This window comes from Pinus tabuliformis, chromosome 9 (genome assembly GCF_031772625.1).
Source record: "Pinus tabuliformis cultivar Carrire ecotype Pingquan chromosome 9, CPIR1, whole genome shotgun sequence".
NCBI lineage: Eukaryota > Viridiplantae > Streptophyta > Pinopsida > Pinales > Pinaceae > Pinus > Pinus tabuliformis.
Window position 1 is genome coordinate 225,225,253 of NC_142307.1, and position 25,363 is coordinate 225,250,615.

Here is a 25,363-nt window from a genome sequence, read left to right on the forward strand (position 1 = left end):
AAAATGCAAGTCCAAGCTATAAAACCTAACTTAATCACCATAGTTAGTGTTCTTCCTACATGTGCCAATTTATTAGTTCTAGAACATGGTAAACAGATCCACTGTTACGCAATAAGAAGTGGATTTGAATCTGATGTTGTTGTGGGCACTGCACTTATAGACATGTACGCCAAATGTGGGAATGTTAACATTGCCTACAAATTGTTTGAAAGAAGGCCTAGAAAAAACGTTGTGTCATGGAATACAATGATTCTGGCATATGGAATTCATGGACATGGTGAGGATGCTCTTGCTCTTTTTTCCCAAATGCAACAGACAGGCACAAAGCCAGATCATATCACCTTCACTGCTATTTTGACTGCCTGCTCTCATGCAGGGTTGGTCGACCAGGGTTGCCGATACTTTCAGTGCATGATACCAGATTATGGACTTTCACCTGTGCTGGAGCACTATGCATGCTTGGTTGATCTTCTTGGGTGTGCAGGGAATCTAGATGAAGCTCATGACATTATCAAAAAGATGCCATTTGAAGCCAATGCAGATGTGTGGGGAGCATTTCTTGGGGCATGCAGAATTCACTGCAATATTGAGCTTGGAGACAGAGTAGCTCAGCTTTAGATTATATAGAACAATGCACTTCTTGTACAGGTCATGAAAAGATAAAAATAATGTTGTTTTTTCCTTGAAAACAGCTTTAGCTTCATATAGTACCATTGTTCTAGTAGTAAATGGAAGCAATTATTAGGTGAGTCTGCAGAACATAGAAAAGAACAAGAAGACATTTTACAGGAAAGCATGACAATAAGCAGAGGGGTACCAATACCATATAAAACCTTTAATAGAGTACCAAGAACATGTCTTTGAAGGCATAAAAGTTGTATAAAAGCAAGTGAAACTTTTTCAACGGGGGAAAACACCATTGATGAGTGAACTGAACATTAGGAGCATGACTGTTGCATTTCACTTTAACATATGGTCTACACATAGAGATGTGTTTGGTAGGTTATAACTAAAGATATATACAATGAAAGTATTTGCTGGCTTATAAACATATGTACAATAAAAGCATTCTATCACATATAGATGTAATTGACAATGAGCAGCTAATCATATATGCATGATGGTCCATGGCATCGACAACACCAATTAGTGTTTATTGTGGTTCCAAACTGTGCAAGTTGTTCCTGCAATTGATGTCGCATTTTCCTGTGTGCATCCCTTTCATGGATGTGAATTGTTATCTTAAGTATTTTTCTTATTTTCTTTAACAACTCAATGGTTGGGCACAAACGGTAAAGAGGCAATGATTGTTGGGGCAAGATCCTTGTTTGCATATCTTGTAATGTAAGTTCTTGTTGCTGAATTTCTTGGCAATACTCATACAGCATTCGTAGGTAGCCTGTATCCATACCTATTTCCATCCAAAAAGGAAACATTGTAAGTGAAAATGGATGTGTTTGACGATTTTGTTTGAATATTTCAAATAAAATAAACAATTCCAAACGAATATAAAATCATATGAGGGTAAATGTAATAGCAAGAAAATGTATGTGAAATTTGGTTATGTAGTGAGTGGTGTTTACCATGTGGGTTATTCTGGAAGACAGGTTGTATGATTGGCTAGAGTGTATTCTCCTGAATAGATTTTGATGCAAGCAATGATTCGTCTTGCTGTCTACGCTTAAGATATGGATTCTTGTGCATTTGTGCAATGTGTGAGAATGGGAATGCTGGATTGATGTGAATGTCTGCCAATGACTGCACTCTTGAAATTGCAGTGAATGTTAGCCCTTGGCGTTCTCTGGTGCCTGTTATCACCCAGGTTGTTCCCTATGACTCCCAAGGGAATACGGCCGGGGTAACCACTAACCAATCTTTTGATCACTGTTTCTAGCCAAACTGTGATCAGAGAGGGCTCTCTCTTTATGATTTGTATTTGTTTATGATAGGGTTTTAGGCTAGGTATTTATACACAGGTTTTGTTTATGTTTTGGTTGAAGAGTTTCTTTCAGGTCTTTGTGATGTAGTATTCAAAGAGTCAGATATCATTGGGCAATGGAGTCTATGGCTGTAGGTGTCCAGAAACCTTGAGGTGAATTGGTGAAACTTACAGGGCCATTTGGATACTTCATAGAACAAATTTTGATTTATAACATGAACAGGTAAAACAAGCAGTGAAAGCATTTAAGAATTTTCACTAAAGTGTTTAAGTATTTCCACCAAATAGTTATGAGAAACGGATAGATGTCTCAGGGGCAAACCTGAATCCCTGGGAATGTCTATCACTGTAAAAGATATAGTTTTAAAGTGCAGCAATTAAGAATTACACTTCTGTCACTGTATCTGAAGAAAACATGGATAATAGCTTAGTTTGAGTTCAGGGTAATCATAGATTAAATCCTGGAACCATTCTTCTACTTTGCTATTAAGTGTAAAACATCTAATCAATAAAAGAGAACAAAAGACTCGAAAAACATGTAATACAGAGATTTAAGAAAGACTTATTGTTTTATGAAACATTCTGGAATCCTGTAACATTCACCATTCATCACAATGCATCAAGGTACGCCAAGCTTTGGAAATTCCATTCTCCCTTTGTATTATTTCTCTGAGAATTTTACAGCAAGTGAGATCTCCAAAAGGAAAATAACAACAACCCCTTAAGCTTCTGTGAGGGGTGAATATATACTTGCGATTTTTACAAAAATATCTGAGTTCTAAGTTATCTCAGACTTAATATTCTCACCAACTTTTGAGATATTATTATCAGAAATTTATTACAGCATTGAATACAAAATAAAGGCGTCTTGATGTTCTGTCAGAAGATATTTTGGCCTTTGGGAGCTGCTGAGTCGGTTGAGATACTTTGATCAAATGCTGGAGAACCCGACTTTATGGCTCGTGCGCTGTATTTTGGGTCTGCTACCTTGTGATGGTGATTGCTGCTGTGGTGAGTAAATAGCCCTGCTGAGTTGGCTCAGCATCTGTCTTTTCCTTTTAGATTTATCCACCAACATTCTGCCCGAGCATGACTGCTCAAAAACTGGAGACAATTAGCGCTACAGGTTCTGGCCTGATAAGATTACCTGTGTCAAATTCCTCCACACTTCCTGTGTGGGCAATTGGTGTCTTATGATTGCTTCCAAAGTTTCATCTGCTTCTGTATACTTGAAGAAATTTGGTGGTGTATCAAACAGGTGATCAATTTCATTCATAATGAAAAACAAGTTATCCACTCTGTCATACAAATTCTGCCCTGATGCTGGCCCTGTTTCTGCTGAGGTACTGGGCTGTTTTGCAATTTGTGCTGCAGCATGGGCATCAACCCTTTTGATGTAATTTTCCAGGGTAAGCAGCCTTCCTACACTGCTTAATATGCTGGGGAGGCCTCTGTTTTGTAATGCCACAAATCTGTCCAGGAATTTATTGATCTCGGTCTGCATATCCTGTGTTCTCCTCTCCAGCGTTCCAACTAGGTTTCTTAGTGTCAGGACTCTTTTAGCTACTGAAATTGTTTCAGTCCTGTTAGTAATTCCCATGGTAGCTAGTTGAGAGCTAGTTTTGTTATTTAGAATATTGATCATTCTGCTGGCAGCATCTGGCATGTGGCCAAGGCTTGCTCTAGCTCTCTGTATTTCCCTGTTTGCCTTGGTAATGAGTACTATTTGCTCATCCATAGTCTCAATATACTGCCACTGATTGGTGATGGACCGACCAATGTTACCCCAGAGGACTGCTTTTAGCTCTGCTGTTACCTTTTCTAGAGCGAGCTCCTTTTCAAGTTCAGTTATCCTCTTCTTTAGAATTTTTATTTCTTTTTCCTTTGCAGCCTCACTCTGCTTGCTCTTATCATATCTTTCATTCACTTTAGCCAAAGATTTTTTGACTTCATCAAGCTCTTTCATTTGAGCCTCAAGAACTTGGATTTCTGCTTGCAGCTTCTGCATATCCAGACTAGGAGTCTGCTCTGTTGGTGGTGTAGCTGTTGCTGTAGTTGGTGCTGTAGGCCCTGTCTGTTGAGGAGGAGGAGTAGTTGTTGGAGGGGCTTCCTCAAGATTGATTATCACAAGAGGAGGCTGGGAGGGTTGGCCCTCTTCTTTTTGCTTTAGTGCTGTTTGTAGTGCTGCCTTTGCAGCCTCTAATTCTCCCAGTTTATCTTGAGTCCGAACTAGCTCCTTGTACAGGGATATCATTAGATCTGTGGCATCTTTTTCCTGCCTTTGCTGGGCAACCTCGTCTGTTTGTGGATGGATGGTAGCTGGGAGCTTGATTTTCTTTCTTAAGGCCGCCATGTCTGCATCCCTTAGCTTCAAGAGTTCTTGGATACCTTTAACATCTTTAGGATCATGTCCTATTTCTATGATTACATCTTCCAAGGACTTGATTCTGTTGTCCTTGGCTTGTGATGATGCTCTCTCCAATTCCAGCTGAGAGGCTGTATTGTCAAGGCTGCTCTTTAATTTGTAGTTTTCCAATGTTTCATCTGCCAAGGAGGCATACACCATTTCACCCGTTTGTTTATGCAATTCGATTTTATCCATCGGGTGTATGTCTTTAGCCAGAACCTCCATGTTGGTTCTTAGGTAATCCGAGGTAGATTGAGGATGCAGAGTTGTGGGCATGAAGTGACTCATGATCATCTTGCCTTCACTTACATCAAAGGCAGACATGAGTCTTTGCTGATTGGTAGGAGCCAGGTTCAGCAAATGATTGTACAGCTGTACTTTAATAGGATCACTCCTCCTTTTAATATCAATAAATTGTTGTTTGATGCTTACCTGTCCTTCTGTGTGCTGGCTGGAGGAGCTGACCTCTCCTCCTATAACCCTATCATGTTCATGCTGGAATGAACTGGCTGAGACTTCTCCGCTGGGTGGGCCCATGCCCGTTGCTTGTCTAATTGCTATGTCATCTTCTGGAAAGTCATTTAGCCTTTGTCTTTTCTCTCCCTGATTGATGAATGAAGTCAGGGGAGTCTCTCTATCTCTTTTCCTGGTTAAGTCCTCCTTTTGTGGGGTTTGGAGGACGGAGGTATCAAAAGTGGTTTCTGCCCCAAGAGGCACTATTTTCTGAGCCTGTTGCTCAGAGGAACTTGGAGCATCAATAACTTTTTCTTGCTGCAAGGGCTGCTGTTTATCATATTGTACCTCTTCTTGTTGCTGCCCTTGTTCCTGCTGCTCCATCTCTTCTTGCTGTTGTAGCAAAGTATCCACTTGTTCTTCTGTCAATGGAGGTGGCTGTTCCACCTGCTTCCCTTTATCTTTGCTGGCTGTCTGTGGTGCTTTCTCGGCAGTTTGCTGCTGTGTTGTTGATGATGTAGTGGCTGCTCCAAGCTGCTTTTTGTATGAGAGAGGCACCTGTCCACAAATTTCTAAGTCAGCTTCCTTTTGCATATTTCTAGCCTCCCTCTCAAGTAGCTCTTCACTAGTAATTTCCTCCTCTAAAGTACCCTCTTCCCAACTTGATGCATTGGCATACTGTTCAATCTCAGGTTGTCTCTTGTGTGCATAGCTACCCAATTTATATTTTATCCTCCTGAGGGAGACAAAATGATTGGGGTCATAGGGTATCCATTCAAAACTAGTTTGCAGTTTGAAGCCCTCCAGGATATTGGCTGCCTCCTTCCACCCCTCCTCTTTTCTGTTGTATAAGAAAGGACCCAGCTGGCTCCTTACTTTTAACTGTGACTTCTTGTTTTTGCTCTGAAAATGGAGGTAGTCTGAGTTCCCAAACTGTCTGAAATATTCCAAGGCAAAGAGCCTCATGGGGACATACCTTGGCAACCTAAAAGGGTTCAACTCACAGCCATATATCCTGATGACTGTGTGGTTTTGGTAGAGGTACCAATTACCAATGCTGTAGGACTTATTCAAATGGAGAATTCTCCTCATGTCATCAGTTAGTCTAGGAGGAGGAGTACCATGTAATACTGTCAGGGCTGGGTAAATGAATAAATCAATGAATTCAGAGTATGTGTAAGGTGATACAGAGGAATGATGAAAAACAGAGGTCCAGAACACAACTGACCTTGGACTTCCCTGGGCATTGAGTGGCTTCAAAGGAAAAGAGAAGGTGGCTGGCTGATAGAACAAGAATAGGTGGTATATATATGAGGTATACCTGAATAGTCTTTCCCTCCTCAAGTTCATAAACTGCTCATGGATTTTTTCTGCAATGTATGTAGCATAGTCATAGAGTACAGCTGGGGGTTTACCAGGAGAGAATATAGACAGCATTGCCATTATGCTATCATCCACATCCTCCATTCCCTTGAATCCTAGGGCATAGCTGATCAAATCCACTAACATCCTGCCCAATTCATTCAAGTACTGATATCCAATAGGAGGAGTTCTGATGGATTCAGAGCCTGGTTTTACAAACAGCTGATTGATTTTAACAAGTTGGTCACTTGACAGCTTGCTCCCTTTCTTTATCAAGCTCTGCATATGAAGGGGGGTCAATTGCTTGGCAGTATGGAAGTGCAACATTTCATTGATACTCTCTGGGGTGATATAGAACAGGACTGAGCCTGTGGGGCTGATGACCGCTCTTTGGTTTGGGTCATATCATTCCTAGCAGCTGTAGACCAACTCTGGCATAGGATTTACTTGGGGGAGGTTGTAGATGGGCAAGTTTGAGTCCCAAATTCCCAAGATGTCTGCCCCACTCAGGTGCTGGGCTTTCAACTCATTCATCATCTGGATATTGTATTTGGAGCCCATAAGGAACCAGTCCAGCATTTGATAATCCATATCTCCCAGGGCTTTCCATGCTAATTCCTGGTGAGGAGCATTGAGGGGCTTGATATTCAGAGCAATAGGAGTCTCCATGATCTTCTTCAAAGTTCAACAATTGTAGGTGGATGGTTTAATGGAAGCAACACAGAATAGAAGTGATTTTCTGTAAAAACAGTTTGTATCTCAGATACCAGAGGAGGAATTTACACAACAGCAGTTGAAATACTGTTTGTTTCAGGAGCAGGGCTTCTCTATGGTCTCACTATGTCCTCTTTTAGCGGGTGAATTGAGTTTAACAAGAAATTTGCCGGGAATACGCGGTGAATGTTGTTTTTGAGCGAAATTACAGGTATTAAGGCTCGACTGGTGTTTTTTGGACTTCACAGTTGCAAATGTGGACGTGCAGAGGGAAATGGCCGGTGAAAATATAATTTTTAAGGTCTCCTTAGCCCTCTGAGTAACTTTAATTTCAATAACAGGCGTATGGGGGGCAGCAAACGGTAAATACCTGTTAATTGACGAACAGAGGTCGCATGGGCGTGCACGGTTGGAGCTCTGGAGGTCGCCTTGGTTAACTGAGTAGGTTGGCGAAAATTTGGATGTAAACAGTCATGCAGAGCCGAAGTAGCGACAGGAGTAAAAAGTGAAAAAAAACACGGTTTTTTGGGTTAATATGGACCTTTTTACCATTTTGGCGCTTTTTAGTGATGACGTCAGCATGACGTCATTGGTGGGCCAAGGTGAGGTGACGTCAGCTGACGTCATCGGGTGACGTGGCGGTAAGCTATTGGTCCATCGGGGCGATGAGGTGGCAGCCATGTCATCAGCGAGGTGGACCAATCAACGGCAAAAGGATAAGCAGAAATGACGTGGCGATATGACATAGGAGGACAGCTGGCGGTCAGGACCGTAGCGGTTACGGTTAAGGCTAGCCGCTACGGTCTCTCGGGGCGGTTTGGGTACGGCGCTGAAAGTGTCAGGCCTGGCTCCGAGAGCCCTTATTGTTTGACGCGTGGCCTGCCCGTGACGTGACGCAACGTCACTTTCTCGGGCGGTAAAGGACCACCATGGGGGCCGCTCCGATATCCGCTGTGGATCGTCGGATCCTTAAGATCTGATCCGACGGTGGGTGAGGTAAAAAGGTGCTTGATTTATAAGCGTAGACGGAAAACTTTGTAATATGGTTTTTTAATGGTTTTTCAATGTTTTCCATTAAAACAAACTGCGCGCTAACCTTTTGGAAATGTGCCAGAGGCGGGCTTTTTAGACTTTGGGTAATTTTTGCAAAGGATTTTAAGGGTAAAAGAGGGTTTATAAGGGTTTTTTCAATGCAAATGGTGGTTTGAGGAGCAAGTTGGCTTGTAGCAAGGGGGAATGGGATGTGATAGGTTCACCAAGGTGACCAGAGGTCACTTTGGTTCCTTTTGAAGAAGATATGGCTATAATGCCAAGGGGGGGAGTATTTATAGAATTTGGGGCTTTTATACACCATAGTGTTAATATTATTAGGGGAAAAGGTAAGATAGGGGAGCTATATAGTAGAATTAGAGGTTAATATGAATGAGGGGGGGCAAATGAGGGGGATCTCACTGAGTTCATGTGAAACTGCTTTAGTTTAGAGACTAGATCAAAAAGTTTGAGACAAGAAATGTGGCTTCTGAATGAACTAGAACCACCATAAAACCATGATCTCTCTTCATGAATCTCAGCTAAAAGGGAATGTTAGTAATGAAGTGAAGGGGGAAAGGGAGGTTAGTCATGCTCCTTGATGTAATTTGATGGAATTAACCACTTTGTCCATTGACAGATTTTGCCTTGGCAAAACACCTTTTAACGTATGTGCCATGGTGAAAATACCCTTTCTGCAACCACAACTGCTTACCCAGCTATTTTCCTAGCATTTTTTGTTTCTCCTTGGAGGGTGCATTTGGACTAGAAAACCCTTACTTGCCTTTTCTTTTCTTTGGCTTTTTCTTTATTATTTTCTATCTACTTCTACCCTTATCTCTTCCAAGGTCCCAGATTAAGCTGTTGGGAACCTTTTCTTCTCTACCTGAACTACTGGTCTGCCAAGATTAAGCAGTTTGGACAGACTTCTTTCTCTATTCTATAACTCAAAATTGAAACATGGCATGATCCAGATTAAACTGTTGGATCATCCACAAAATTGAAATAAGGTCCTCAACATTTGAAACCATTTACACACCTCTTGTTCTCTAGGAAATATGGGATCTTGGTGATACCAAAGCAGAGCATATTTGGACTTTCCTTGGCCAATCATGAAATATGAAACCTATTGGTATAGGTATCCAACAGTGCCGATGTCTATTGTTGCTTTGTCTAATGTCATTCCTTGTGACTTGTGTATTATTAAAGCCCATGCCAGTTGAAGTGGTATCTGACGGCGTGTACCCCTTGTGATGGGAGAAATGGGTACATATATTGGGTGTGAAATGTCCCATGGTGTTCCTTTGTATTGTCTAAAGCTGACAACAATGAAGGATGGTAATTCTGGGGGCTTTGAGCCAATTGAATAAAATATTGAGATGACCTTCCGAAGTGCGCCATTGACGAGGCCTGCATTTACCCATAAGTTGCTGGTGAGCATAACTTTTTGTTCATTGCATAAGAGCACTTTTGCAGGCAAATGTTCATCTTCTGTTGTAGTAGGAGTTTTCTGCCTTTGTTGTTCTGCAGATCAAAGCGCTACTGCGATTTTCAATTTTTAAGCATTTTCCTATTATGCAAGACAACTGAGTTGTTTGTTGCATATAGGTGCATGGATTCTTCAAATGTGCATTTCTCTTCATGTGTAAGAGACAAACTTGTTCTTGACATTAGGTGTTGCCAATCTTCATGTGTAGATATTCCATTTCTGAGATTTGCAAGTATTTGCCGGAAAGCAACCTGGGATGGGCTAGCTACTTGTTGACAGAAAACGGTTGTTATGAATATGTCGAAGCTGCACCAAAGTGCAGTGCCACGTGATGTCCCAGCATATAAAGGAATGTCTTTTACAGGTGTTAGCTGGCCTAAATATCCAACAAGGATAATTGAGAAATTACCAAATGGTGCATTGCGGTGAAGAGGGAATGCCTCTCTTAGACGATCGTCAATGCGAGAAAGCATTTTTGGACCATTGAAGCTCATTTCATCAATGAGAATGTATTCTACATGACGGAGTTGCTCTTGCAGTTGTAGGAGTGGTTGGCCTTTGAGAGGATGCAATGTTTGGATAGGGATACGAAGGGCAGAGTGAATGTGAGGGCATTTATGTTGAAAGCTGCAACGCCGGTTGGTGCAAGTAACAACAAAGGGTTTTTGTTTTCTAGTGAGTTTTCCACAAACGCTTGGTGCAGGCATTTAATCAAATGGGATTTTCCTGTGCCAGTTGTTCCTTGTATGATGATTTTGCGTGGGGGTTTTGGCAAAGGGGTTTTAAAGTGTGAAAAAATAGTGGTAAAAGCTATGTTTTGGGTAGGAGATAATGTGCGATCTTGGGAAAGGTTGGGAAAAGAATGATGTTGGTTTTGAATGGTTGAGCGGTTGAATTCAATGAAATTTATGGCAGTTTCTTGCAAGTGGGGAGGGATAGTATTATGTGACCAACTGTGGTTGGCATCGAAGTCGCAATAGCCAATCATGTCGAGGTCATCAATTGCAATATTGTAACCTGGGTGCAGTTGCGAGAGGATTTGCCATTCATTCATCTACATGGAATCAGAAGGGGTGTGCGGGGTAGTTTGATCTTCAGTATGTGGGGTTTGTGGGTTCTCAATTTCTCAATGGACATGCCATGGTGTATATGTACCCTTTTTTTTCTCCCAGTGTGCAATAATTTCTGCATCAGTTGAACCAATATCATTGGGGAGTGTTCGAAAGGGGAAATACAATAGTAATTCACTTCAGCAAAAGGTGGCATAAGAAGGATCATCAGAGGAAGGAATGACATTGTAATGAGGCAAGACATGTACAATCATTGGAGGGAATATGTGTTTCCATTGGTTTTTTCTCCGCTGGGCAGAATATGACCACGAGCGTGTAGCTTCAAGGAGGGGGAGTGATTCTAATGAGACAAGCTTGTTCATATATGCAAGGATAAAGTTTGGTGTCGAACCGGGATTCTCAGTATCTTATGAAACACATTTGAAAACAACCCTGTTGACATTCAAAGAACGAAATGTACGGCTGCAGAGAGAGAGAGGTAGCTTTTGTAACATATGGCATATTTCTTGTGCACCAATGTCTCTATCTGCAATGGTTTTTGTAAGGAGTTTTCAGATGACAACAACAGTAGGTGCTTCTGGAATGGCACTTTGTGATAGCCGTGATAGCATTTGACGATAGCTCTCAGATATTGTTTCTACTTTTGCTGCACACTTTGAAATATATTTCAACACAGCATGGCGAGAAAGGACTGGTTGGAAATCAATATTTGCTCTCCAAATAGAGAGTAGATCGACCTTGTGAATATTCAATCTCTCATCATTGCGAGCAAGGACGTAGGTTTTATGACCTTTATCATCAATGAAAAGTGAAAAAGTGGACTTCAACTCCCACGTACTCCATATCGGTAGCTAAGTACATTGTCTTTCTTGTGAAGACAAGAAGATTCATCACACTTTTTATGACATTAAACGTAGTTGACGAGCTTTGTATAGTCTTCAAACTGACTGGACGTGAATATTGATGCTGTGTCAAGAAGACATGGGTTATGAATTGTTGATTGGTGAAGCGGAATATTTCGGTGTTCTGCCTGACGTGGATTCCAGGTAGTTACGTAGTGGTCGAAATATTTCTGTGCATTAGCAACTTCTAATGCATTATCCCAGTCAAGTGTGTCCATGTTTGGTGCATTTTGCAGCCAAAGGAAGCCATGAATGTCTGCGGATCCTCTATGTTGCCATTCGTATCTGAATATAATACGAAGGTTATATTTGGTTAATACATATATATGAAATGTATAAAATTAATGTAGAGGGAAATGGATATTAAATAATACCTGCACCAGTAGTCTACCGCATGGAAGCCTTTTTCCAGGATTTCTTCAAGGAAAATTGTAAATCTGCAATGCATATATTGCGCTGTTAGATGTGGGTTTTTAATTATGTTTTGAATTTTCCATTGGAAGTGGTTGATTGAATTGGAAGGAACACTAGTAGACATGATCGTGTGCAAGTCATGCCATTTAGTATCAACTACGCTGAGAGTGAAAAAGAATGTCGGGCTTCCTATTTGCGTGATCATGTCAGTCAGCTCAGATCATCGTTTGTTCCAAAAAGACCGTGTTCCTCGTAGGGCTGAACTAAACCGCATTATTTTCTCTGGCAATCTTGAATCTGGAGAGTCATGAAGACACTGGCGTAGGTCTGAAACCGTTGTTGGCAAGTTGTTCTCAATGTACTTCTTGATGAAAACACTAGAAGTTACTTGGCTACGCGCATTAGAATGTTATAAAGATAGTAGCGGAATCTTGGGTAAATCGGTTATCATGGTAGTGCAACTAGTGTAAAGCATATTCATGCATCTCAACTTTTGTAAGTCTTGGTTGCATGATCATTGCAATGCCTGTAGGGAAGAGTGTGGGGAATGCCATGGCAAAGAGGCTGATGGTGTTGTATTCATTTATAGCAGTTAAATATATTGGAGGCCAATTGATAGAGCTTGTTGAATTTGAATGGTTCAAGTGCAAATAATTACAAATGTGCTCAATCTCAGTGCATGAATTTGGGAGTACTGGAACGAAAGAAGAGGGTTGGATTTCTAATGGAGGTAGCATGACATTAGTATCATAAGTAGAATCAGGAGTGGTTTGATGGTTCAAACGAGGAGGCGGTTACGTTATCGAGAAGAGAAGAAATATCTATAGGGTGATCTGGTAGCGCAAAAATTGCAGATGAATTGAATTGAACATCACAGTAGTGAGGGTCATTTTTTTATTTTGTATTCAAGGGCTGCAAGGACACGTGATTTGCAAACGAAGAATTCGTAAGCCTTTTCAGATGGATTTTTCCTTTTCACAATGAGGATGTCTAAGTCAGAAAGCATTCGGGGTAAGTATTTGGCAATAGTGGTGATGTCTTGAGGGAAGCTAATTGTATGGCCACTATATTTGTATTGACCACCACGGGCATGAGTGACTTGTAGAATGGGGTTGACACGTGCAATGAGCATTTCTTCAACTTGTGTTAACTGTTGAAGGACATAGGGTTGTTCTCCAGGGTTCATGTTGTTCAGTTCAGAAAAACAATTGGTAGATTTAGATGATGCACAACGAAAACAAGAAAGTCTACCATGGAAAAGCTTTGTTTTCATTCCTGGTATGCTTCCTTGCATATTCTGCAAACATGCATGGTAGAAAGTCCATCAATCCTTTCTCGAAAGTGACAGTGTTCTTCATTAAGGGGAGGGTTATATTGGATTTGATGAATGTGAGATGGGTTGGTTTGTATAGTTGGGAGAGCATTTGAGGTGGGAAGGGATGTAGAGAAAATAGTAGAGTTGTTGCGGTTTTCATAAAGTAGCCGCCGTCATGCATTTATTCTATCCTTTTGTTGTGCATAAAGAAGACGTCACCACTCGTTTGTCTGCATTTTGATTGTTTTTGGCATATCTAAACAAGTACAAATAATTATTGTTAGTTTTCATAAACGAGTAGTGCATGTTTGGAGAATGTATTACAAGTTTTAGAATTAACTTTTTTTATTTGAACATAGAATTAATTTTTTTTTATTTCAACATCGGTGAAGGTAGGTAGATTAGGTAGAAGGAAAAACATGCAATTAGGAGTACTATAAAATCATATGTTATTTTGGCATCTATTATTGAGAGGAGAGAAGCAAGATAAACAATATTTTGCTCCCTTCTTCTTCATTTTTTTTTTTGACAAGTTTGAACGATAACATGAATAGATTAGCAAGCAAGAGATCAATGTATAGCATGTAGACAACGAACGGGAAACGTATGTAGTAACTCTTTACAAATGTTGATATCTATATTATGTAAAATGAAAAGGGTAAACATACATATTTTGGAATAACTGGAAGAGAGTATTTGCAGCGACAACGACAGTCTGCATCATAATAACATGGGTGTATAATTTACAACAATATGAAAAAATGAGTTGTGCGGAAATGTTTGTTTATGTACAAACAGTAGTGCTAAAAGAGACCCTCAAAACATTTCAAAGGCGGCGAACAATAGGTCGTTTTGAAGTGGACATTGCTTGAATGTCAGTGAGTGCTTCCTTACATGCTGAGGCATATTGAATTTCTTCTGAATTGATCAGTATTGGTTGCAACCGCTGAACATCGTTGAAGTAATATGCTTTAATGGAAAGTGTTAGCAGGAAGCGGCGTCCTGAAATTCGACCACAAATTTCCTACAAATCAGTTGGTTCGATAGAAAGAAGGAACAGGTCTTTTTCCGTGATACCCATGAGCTCGTTCCCTGCATCATTGAAAGTTGTGACGTTCTGTAGGTGCCCGGTGTGGTCATGTAGCTCAATTTTAATTTTTTAATGGTAGTCACATTCTCGGAAGTCACCGTTACATTTTGTACAATGCCAAAGATTATTAGAATGCTCCACAACCTTCTTCATGAATTGTTTTGCATTGAAATCTAATGGACATGCTAGAAAGTAGAAGTCGTCCATATGAAGAGCAGTGATTGTTGCTCGAACTGAAACCCATATTTCTTTATCGGAGGTTTACTTCCCAACAATTTCATGAAACGTCTTTCGTGGTAGGGCACGTTTCAAAGCAACACCATAGTTTCTACTCAAAGATGGAGAAGAAGAGCTATAACCTGTTTCACGGAACCATGCATGTAGTTGGTGAGTTTCTTCAACTTGTGGATTTATGATGAGAGTGCTTGTTGATATCGTCTCTATTGTGGTGCCATTAAATTCAGATACACGACCTCCTTTGATTGCAAGGATTGGTGGGTTTTCGAAAGAGTAGAATTCAGAAAGATTTTGTCCTATATAGTCACAATGGTCTCCTCATAATGTTACATCAATGCTAAAATCCGAATTGTCTTTTAATATGAGTGTTTTCCTTAATGTTTCACTTCCGTCTTTTCGTCGAATTGTTGATGCAGGTGAAGTGGAGGTAACAACACCAATGACATCCACATTCGTATTTGGACTTGCACTTTTTATTTCAGCAATAGTCTTGAAGTGAAAGCTCTGGTAAGGAAACGTTGGATCATCTATGGGACATGGATTGATAGTGGAAGCAGCAAACAAGTAAATTTCCCATTTGTTCTTGAGGTGGTTGTAGTTTGGATTTGCTTCTTTCACTGTGCCATTTGAAACAATGTATAGCTGCCCAACTTGAATTAGATTGTAAAGAGATTCGACCAATTCAGCAAATGCAGAAAGGTGGATCTCTTCCTTATCACAATTGATAAGGTCAAATCCAAAAACTTTTCCTGAGCCTCGCACATTGTTGTAAGTCTTCAATGATGTTTTTGTAGATGCCCTACCTTGGATTGACCAATATTTGCGGTAAGGACTGAGTGTCGTGAATGAAATTGTTGTAGTTATTGCCGTAGTTGGTGGAGTAACTACAGAGGGCAAGGTATCTTCTGCTGATAAAGAGCTAAATTGGGATGTACCTGCCTTTACATGTAGTAGCGTCGATGAGTCCTTCGTCAATGTTGCTGAGCGCATCACAACTTCAAGCTCAACCACTCGGATGGACCTTATGTAAACAAATGAGAAATGAATTAATGAAGATTCCATTTTCCTTTTTGTAATGCAAGAAGCGTTTAGAAGGAAAAAAATAAAAGAGGGTAACTTCAAATGGTGGGCCTTACGAGGAGTTTTGAAGCACTGTGCAAGCTACTTTTTTAAGCAGAATTATCGAGCCAATTTGGATGTCTCCAGATACAACCTGTGGGCTATATGCGGATGGTAGCAAAGTCTTGTGTTGATGTGTTCCATCAGATAGAGTAATGTGGAAGTGTGAGGATGTTGTTTTTAATGACGTAACAGAACCAACATCAATTATCTGAAGTAGTGGTTGAATCTCAGTGGAACCATTCAGCAACAGAGGAATGGCATTCATTGTCAAGGTTGTCTCCATAATATTAACAAGAGGATTCTTTTTCCCATGATAGTAGTACCTGCAATTCATCAATTTCACCACAACACAAAATTCTAGTAAAAGAAGACGTGATGTGAATGCAGAATCTAGTCTAACAAGGCTAACTTTTGATGGTGAAACAATAATAAGGGCACAACCTAGATGGGGAGGAGAACAACCTCTCATATTAACCACCCAAGGTAGACCACATTAACAAAATCCCTGTTAATAAGATTCAGTGACAAGGTACATATTGTGCAAATTTGGAAGTACCTCAAGCGACTCAAAGATCCTTATAGTCTTACAGTACCTTTAAAACATGTATGAAATAGGAACATTTTCCAGCCATGCCTAATACTGATCCTCTCAGCAATATTCTGTTCGCACGTGATATGTGATCCTTGTAGGAAAAATCCACATGTTTCTTACACAATGTAAAACCCATTAAGAGATGTGTTTCAATCAAGGCATTTGCCATGTATTTCACTCACTTAATTTACCCTTTGCAGACCTCTTTTAAAGGCTGACTGGACTCCTTATGGCTTTGTAATAATATTTTATAAGTGGTTCATATTAGTAGGCCTTGGAGGCATCGACATAAAGTGCCCACATTTAGGGCAGGCAGTGTGAGACCCATCACTTGGAAGCAGTGTGCTTCTTTTGTGAATCTTGTGCATAATTCATGATATTTTAACTATTTTCTGAACAATCCACAATTTTTTTTATTATTATGCTATATTCGGTTGTACTCACTGTGCTTGTGCAGTTTTGCACATTATAGGGAATCACTTTCATTAATCTTCTCTAAAACTATTAGGAAATTTGTTGGAGAATATTCAATGGTGTCCTCAGGGCCATTGAACATATGTTGAATAGTAGCCATTGCATATGACAAACACGCTATTCAAACACTATGTATAGCTTTCAATAAATTTGTGAGTCTGATGCATGAAAGGGTAGAGCTATTGAATCTGAAAGTTCACACATTCCTTCAGTCCAGGCATCTAGAAGAGCTATCTGGGGCCAAGCTCATGTTTGTAATAAGAGCCACTAGAAGAGCTATCCGGGTCCCTCTTGTCAGAAATAGGACCCTGAAAACAACATCCAGACCATAACAATAATCAGATACCATCAGACACACAACTATGGCCAAATTGCAGACTATCATGGGCAGTTTCTATATATTTGCAGCCTCACCAACCCATCTAAATGCAATGATTTGCAAAAAGAGGAGTAATTCAATTCCCATTCCCTTTTCATACAAAGTTACAAAGAGCCAAATGGAGTATGATGTGCAAGTGGAAAGAATGTGGGCAGTTTCGATATAATTTTAGCCTCACCAACCCATGTAATTTCATGGACTGCAAGGAAATAAATTTATGTTCCTCCTACTCTGATTAACTGCTTACATGACAAATTACACAGGATTGATAATCTTGAAGCAAATGTCCTCCAAACAAGAGGGCTTGCAAGTGTAATACAACACATAGTTTATCACCTGATCCATCGCACCCAAAAGTGAATGCATCAATATCACTACATGACCCTTCCACGTGATCAACAGCCATGAATAATTATATGTACCAACGCCCCCTGCATGTCCCATCCCCATCAATCTGTATTGAAATAGGCTCTCAACCAAGGCCAAGCTCATGTTTGTAATAAGGGCCACTAGAAGAGCTATCTGGGTCCTCCCTCTTATCAGAAACAGGGCCCTGAAAACAGCATCCAGACCATAACAACAATCAGATTCCATAGACACACAATTGTGGCCAGGTTGCAGACTATCATGGCATGTGCAAACACAATTGAATAAAGAATTGCCCCACAAACAGCAGCCCCAATCATCCATACTGTAGGAAATCCCAGTACAGATACCCCATTAATGATTGCAGACATTAACACAAACATTAGGGCATTGAATCCTAGGATCAACAGACAGACCCAGATATATGTCACCACAAAGGTGTTTCCAGAGCTTGGGCAGTTGTTTAATCAACCTCTGTCATGAAGGCCTATTGCCTGCATAAATATAGGCAACTGTATGGGCCACTGCTGCTCTTGCCCACATTGAAAATTCGACTAGAAATGGCAGGCAGAGAGCATAAGAAATCATGGTCTCGGAGAGCTTGTGATATATGAGTTTGGTGAGATGGGTATCATGATCATCATATGAGAATAAACCCAATGCTTGGATTTGTTGTGAGATTTTGGCTACAAGGAGGCGATCAAGAAGGGCTTGGGAGAGAACAATCACAGAAGAAACCAGGTATAAAAGTAGAAAGGAAATTGAAGTGAAGAAGGAAAGATGGTTCACAACAATCACTACAGACCCCTTGAAGATACCCATTAAACTCAAGAGGAAGAAATCCTCCAAATTCCTTTGCTTTTTCTGAGCCATGGCAATCCCAGAAGTGATACACAGTTACTTTAATCTTCCAAACCATAACACCTGATAGAACCTACAGTAATCTCCACTCTGTGAACCCCTTAGCAGTCTGTGTGTATGGGTGCCAGAAATAGCAATGTCAATACAACTGAAAGAGAACTGATTTGAATTGTGAGAGCGCGTGGGAATCCAAGAGCCCGCCTAATGAAGATGAGTTCCGTCTTGGCATTGATTAAGAAACAGAGACAAACTTAATTGTCATAACCCACCTGTTTTTGAGGCAATAGGCTATCACTTTGCTGTCTGTGAGGAAATTAGTGTGGTAGATTAGACAGCCGCATTGTGTAAGCACTAATACCCAAAGAAACTATCCATTAAGCTAAGGGAATGGATAACGTAAACATACAAAGACATCAAGCAATGCTAGCGTGAGAAAGGACACTAATGAGGACCTGCGCAATGAAGTGTACCTACAGGATAAAGCTTTAGGACGGTATTGCGTGTAAAGCCATAGGTGGACAAGAAGGGGATTATTGATCATGTGGAATAAAATCTCAATACAGGGATATGACTATTCCAGAATTTTGATAGACATGAGCAAAGCTAACTGATCTTTAAGCGAAATCAACTGATTTTTGATGGACATGAGAAAAGTCAACTGTTTGACTTTGATCATATCAATCATATCAGGTATTCCACTATAATAAGATAGCTTGCCATCACATATATAACAACTACAAGTCAGATATGGCACACAAGACAGGACACTGAAACCACTGATGTTGTTTGTATCAGAGCAAGAGAAAAATGACATAAATGCATTGTATGATTTTGCACCCGGTATAGCTAGGCAATCCGAAGCTAGCTCTAGAAGTGGGTATGGATATCAACTAATGAGAAACAGAATCTTGTGAGTAAGAATGCTTGTCATAGCAGAAAGCATTGTATTCTAGTAAGGGTTCTCCTTTCTTTATGGGGTAATGTAAAAGAGTAGTTCTTATGGAAGAGTTCAACAATTTCTTAGGTCAATTTATAAAATTTTATAAGACCAAAGAGGAGAGTAAATCTTCAATTGCACCTGAACATGCATAGAACAGTCAAGAAAGGTATGCCTCATAGGGTTGACCTAAATTTGAAAGGATTTCAATGAACCCATACAGATGACTATGGAAGTACAATCTTGAAATGCAGACTCTGCCAAGATGCAGGCCGTCTAATGACTGCCTGCACAAGAAAGGTACAGCAAGTGGAAGGACATTCAGAGCCATAATAGATCTCCCATAGATGGCCTGCAGTGGGATTCAAAAAGTTGAGAGGACGAAAATAAGACCCGGTTAGATTAGAAGACAACCAAAAGGAAAGCAACCAAAATTATAGAAACAACAGCTACAGAGAAGGCCCATGAAGAAGGAAGAAAACTCCTACAGACTCTCGAGTCTCAGCACAGGAGAAGACCACATTTGAGAACAGGAACCAGGAGAAGAAAACCAACCACAGCCGAATTTGTGAAAAAAAGAAATGAAGAAGACCACAGAACATCAAGATCCCTTTGCCAAATCCTCAACAGTGGAAAGTGGATACAAAAATCGATTCAAACAAGGAGCAAAAAGCAATGTCTGTTTGGTGGTTTTGTTTTAGCAGAATAGACATGCCTCATACATGGCTTCTAAGCCAAAGGAAGCCATACTATGCAGTGCAGCTCCTCAGGACATGTTTCTTAAAACTTCCATTAGAGAAAAAGCATCAAGCAAACAGAAGTGAACTGCTTCAAATAAATAGAAGGAAAAGAGTGCTACCTTGGAGACATGTTCCAGAGTGACTGCTTGAGGAAAAATGGGAATCCTAAGCTTGATGGAGACAAGAACATCACTACCCTTGAGTGGAAGACACCTCCCTGGCTCACCAAATTTGGGGGTCAATATTTCATTAGCAAGAGGGTGAAGGTTGTTCAAGGAAAATATCCTTTTGAATATCTCTCTCCAAGACAGAGATAACTTATTGCCAGCATAATATCCTTCAGAATGATATAAAAGTTTTCCTCCACCACTAGCTATTGCATAATCGACTCTCCCTATTCCATCAGCTGAATGTTTCTCAATCTCTGCTTCAACCATCTTCTGTACGGCGGCATGGAAATCGCTGAAACTAATGGTAGACTTCCTATCTGCAACTGCACCCTTTTCATTCATAAGAGCATTTATAAGATCCATGGAATCTGTGACAATAAGAAGACCATTTCATCGTAACTACATGGATATTCCTTCCAAATGATCGAGATAAAATATTGTGATATGCACTGACCTGAGTTGCTTGGAGAATTTGAATGTCATTTCTGCCGCAGAATTACAATAACGTGTGTAAAACGGGGAAACACTATTAAAACAAATTAATACAATAGTTGTCCCTAAGTACCTTAGACATTTGTCGTTAACTGGGTATTTAACTCTGTTTATTGTATTTAAATCACATTTCCACTTGTTAAACACCATCCATTCATACACCCGACATATAATGGAAAGGGCGTACACCTGGGTTGTTGCATGGCGACTCCCCTTCTGTCACACACTTTCTACCACATGTTGGCCACATGGAGTAAGGTGGGTAGCATTCTTGGGTTTTATTGAATGATCCAAATTACTCGAGGTAATCAAATGGTTATCCCTAGACATTCAAACCCTAACCCTTCATGAAGCACCCGACATTCATAGTTTTATGCGATCGGCGATAGATTTTATGGAATTGGAAGGGCTTGAGTTTCTCTTGAAAATCTCTTGTTCATAAGTCTTGCAAAGTGCAGCAAGCACAAATTCAACAGCAAAGTGATAGCCTATTGCCTCAAAAACAGGTCAGTTATGACAATTAAGTTTGTCTCTGTTTATTAATCAATGCCAAGGTTCCACCAAGGTATGATATGTTTTCTTATTCAATGCCCTGTTGTGCTTTGGATTCTTCTAGTTCAATTCAGAGGACGTTGTACCTGGGCTGAACCAAGCTTATGCCCTTCTTAGACAGGAATTCTCAGATCATTCGCTAGCGTCAAAGGGGTTGGAGTCTTAGACTGAGTCTCCTTCCCAAAATTGGTTTGACATTTCCCTCTCCTACCCAACTCTTCCATTGTTAACGGGCAGGTAAGCTAATCAGAGTCAGTGAAGAGAAATGGGAATGGCAGGCGCCACTGTACTCTCTGGTGCTTTCTAGACAATGGTAAAAGTTACTTATCATCTAACAGGACATTGACCATACAGCTAAGAGCAATTGCTCTGCAATATTGTGTAATAAGCTAGGGTAATTTTATGCTATGGTTCTGTAGGAATTTAACAAATTTTCTTCTAATACATAAATTAATTCAACATCAGTGACATCCTCTGCTATAAATAGTGCCAATTGTTATAATAAACTGGAACAGAGCAATAAGTTTTTCACAACAATTAATGTTTCAGTCCAACGTATTATTTGTATATTCACACCAATAAAACACAAAATTACAATGTGTTCCATGTTCAGTAACCTGAAACGATTTGTCTAATCCTTGATGAGGTATGAGTATGTTAGGTTAATGCACATACTCAAACTGCAGATGCCAAGCAAATACTTAATACAACCAAGAATCAATAAAAAACCAGGAAAATGAGAGAGAATGGGATTAGAAAACCCATTTTTGATAGCACTAACCTGGAACCTGCGCAAACAATTTCTGCACAGGAAAACAGAGTTGTACCTGCCATAAAAAACCCATAAGAAAACACTGGACTAAAATTAAAATGTTGGAAGCAAAATGAGAGAGAATGGGATCAAAAAACCCATTTTTGAGAGCGCTGACCTGAAAATTGAGCAGGAACAATTTCTGAACAGTAAAACAGAGGTGTAAACAGTGTATACTTGAGCACCTGAGTGAACAATTTCTGAACAGTAAAACGAAGGTGTAAACAGTGTATATTGATAACAGAGGGCTAGGTCGTGCACAACAGATTGCACAGCGAAAACTTGACACATTATTGCAGCAGTAAGAGGAAGAGCACAAAAATATTATTGCAGAGGGCATGGAAGAGAACAGGAAGAGCAGAAAATGGATAGATATGGTGGAAGAAAACAGGAAATTCTCCGAAATTGCTGAGAAGAAACAGAAATTGCATGACACATGTGAACAATTTGCCCACCGAATCCCTGCTGAATGTGCATGCCAGCCATCAAGCTTAGAAACAAAAGGACGACGAAAGGCTCACTCAAAGGAAGGCCTATCGGCCTAATAAGGTGGGTTAGTTATAAATATGTAGGCTCAATTAAAACACTGAGACCTCAAATAGAGGGCTGACACATGGCCTCAGACAACTAGTCCAACATAGTCAAACATTGATAACTGATAAGTACAATAAGGTGGGTTAATTATCAATATGTAGGCTCAATAAAAACACTGAGACCTCAAATAGAGGGCTGACACATGTCCTCAAGTGTATATTAGCCATAATCTCAACAGCAATAATTGTACCCTTACTGTTGTTGTACCTGGTCACTGACTGTTCTGTGCTACTCTAGAGAAGACTGCCAGAGCAAAACAAGGTCAAAATTAAAAAAAAAAATCAATCTAATTATATTCTATTTTATTCCATGGTTTGTCACAAACCTGCAACAGTTAAGCATGTTATGTGGAACTACAAGATTGACAGAGACTTCCCAAGTACCCAGATTAATAGTTCATTATACTTTAAACAGATTTGAACGGTTCATGTAATTATAATGGTATTTGCACTTACAAATGCATTGTTGCAATCAAAATTAGATGGTAAAGAGTCACGAGATTGATAACCCAAAAAATGACATGCACTGTCTAATTTCTGAGCTGTGTATGTCCCTTCTGCAAAACAGAACAATCGTTAATGTTACAATACTTTTGCTAGAATATCATACAAGAATCTAGATTTGTTAGATTATATACAAACTTATTTAGTTCAATAAAAACAATTCTAAAATCGAGATCATGGTAAAAGCTCAAGGTCCTGAAAATATTGGAGGCTTAGATCCCTAGACTACTTGAGTGCATCAAACATATGTTGTTCTAACTCTTAACCAATAAATGGCATCGCACATAGATCATTACAGTACGCCACTTTCTCAAGTATTGTACAAGGGAAGAGAGAACATCAAACCTTCTGCTTCCCTGGCTTCCTCAACTAATTTTGCCAGAAATTTTTCGGTTTCTATTTGAGTATCCAGCAAAAAGGTAAATTTTAGTCTATGTGCATAACAAAATGACTATGCCAACACTTTAAATTTGATACAGAACTTTGAGGAAGCAATCAAAATCTTTTGATTAGTTTCTTCTCCTAAACTCATATGAACTTTGGAATCATATCATGTAATATCAACTACATATAACAACTGATGACACTTCAAGAAACATCAAATCTTTGAGATCAATCTCCCACTACAGAAACACACTCAAACTTACGTTGAAGTTTCTTATGAAAAATTATAAATGCCTGACTTACATAAAATTTTAAAGGGGATTATGTCATTCAAAATTTTATTGGCACTATACCTAATATCAAACATTTGGATTTAATTGACACTACCTTTCTAAAAACATTAAGCATACAAAATATGTTTATTTCTGTTTAAATGATTGAATTTAAACATGATAATGAGAAACCAGAGAAAAAAATCTAAACAGTTGGTCCTCTAAGACATTACTCGTTTGTTCCTAACTGAAAGACTACCTTACTAATTGATTGGGACCTTACTATCTGTAAGGACCCTACATAGATTTTGGCTTGAGGCCTTTAAGACACAGTGTTAACCAGAAGCTTGTTTATGCCATGTACAGTTTATGCTGGGCAATGAAGAGTTTGATAAGTGATAGCAGCAACTCTCATTTTTTTACCATTCATCACACAAAAGCCAATTGAATTGTCTATCAACTGTTTCTTTTCACCATCCAATTCCGTGGTATAGCTCAAAATTTTTGAGCAATTGTGTGGGCCCAACTACAGCCCCTAAAATAACAAAGGTTCAATCCTTCCTTCCTGTTGTTAAGTGTTCCATATGCATAACAGTTATGAAACATATGTTTTATAAAGCATACATGTACCGAAAGGTTTGTCAATCTGGAAGCTGACTTTCAGATGCAAGTCCCCACGTTGATGTAATAGTATCCTCCGGGCTCCCACACTAGGATACTAACATTATCGATGATTTCAGTGCTATGCGTTGTGAAATCATCTTTTCCTTGCATTTATTATCTATGGGTTGTTGCATGCTATCTTACCACATTGACATGTCGATGTGTTAAAGGGCCTCCTATTCATTAAACCACCAATGATAGTCAGCCCCATAAGCACATGAAACAACCATTTGTCAATTGCCATCCATAAGACCAGTACTACCATAAAAACTACAAATGATTGGCTGTAAGAAGAAAAAATGAGAGTGCTGCCCTGAGGGAGGGCACGAACCCGCAGAATAACCCCCTTGTATCTGCTGAAAAAACACATATATTCTAGTAAATTTTGTTTTACTTGTCCTTATACAATCGCTTCACAGAATACAGCATAGAACAAATAGTAAACTAAATAAAACTTGTAATTTAAATAATAATGGGAGATTTCCCTTAAAAAATATTTTCTTGTTTAACGCCTGAAAGAAGTGGGAAGTAGTGAATTAACTCAAAACAATGCTTCGAAGAGATGACCTGTAGTATCTCCAATGCAAATTATTGCAGCAATGATGATTTCCATCTTGCTCAAATTCACATTCTCCCATTGCAAAACGGGCTATTCATACAATCTCGAGCCAAGTGGCTAGTCTGGCGATAGTTATTGCAAGCCTTATCATTAGGACAGTTTGGCATAATATGCCCAGGCAAATAACACTTCTTGCAGAGTGTGTATTTTAGAAGTCCTACCTCGTGAGCAGAACATTCCTTTGCCATGTGACCTGTTTTACCACAAATGTTACAGACAGGCTCATTGCGGCAATCAGCAGCAAGATGACCAAGCTTCTTGCAATTCCTGCATAATTTCTCTTTTGGACACTTCAATGCAATGGGACTGACCCTGAAAATGTCTTCTGGTGTTAAACCTGAATTCTTTGTTATCATGCCTACTCCAACCATTATAGCACATTACACATAGACACATAGACATTTCCCCACC

At 39.7% G+C, this 25,363-nt stretch overlaps 1 protein-coding gene and 1 long non-coding RNA gene across 2 annotated transcripts; both read right to left on the reverse strand.

The window, feature by feature from the left end:
- Positions 1-898: 898 nt before the first annotated feature.
- On the reverse strand, positions 899-24,267 carry LOC149147993 (uncharacterized). Its single transcript, XR_016263020.1, has 3 exons — positions 22,967-24,267; positions 21,888-21,933; positions 899-1,411 (listed from the first exon to the last, which is right to left on the reverse strand). It is a non-coding gene; the product is annotated as an uncharacterized LOC149147993 (long non-coding RNA).
- LOC149147994 (replication protein A 70 kDa DNA-binding subunit A-like) lies at positions 9,068-16,821 on the reverse strand. The gene is made up of 2 exons (XM_089441937.1): positions 15,558-16,821; positions 9,068-15,442 (listed from the first exon to the last, which is right to left on the reverse strand). The coding sequence occupies exons 1-2, from the start codon at positions 16,010-16,012 to the stop codon at positions 14,740-14,742; spliced, it is 1,158 nt and encodes a 385-aa protein (XP_089298063.1). The 5' UTR covers positions 16,013-16,821; the 3' UTR covers positions 9,068-14,739.
- Positions 24,268-25,363: the final 1,096 nt, after the last annotated feature.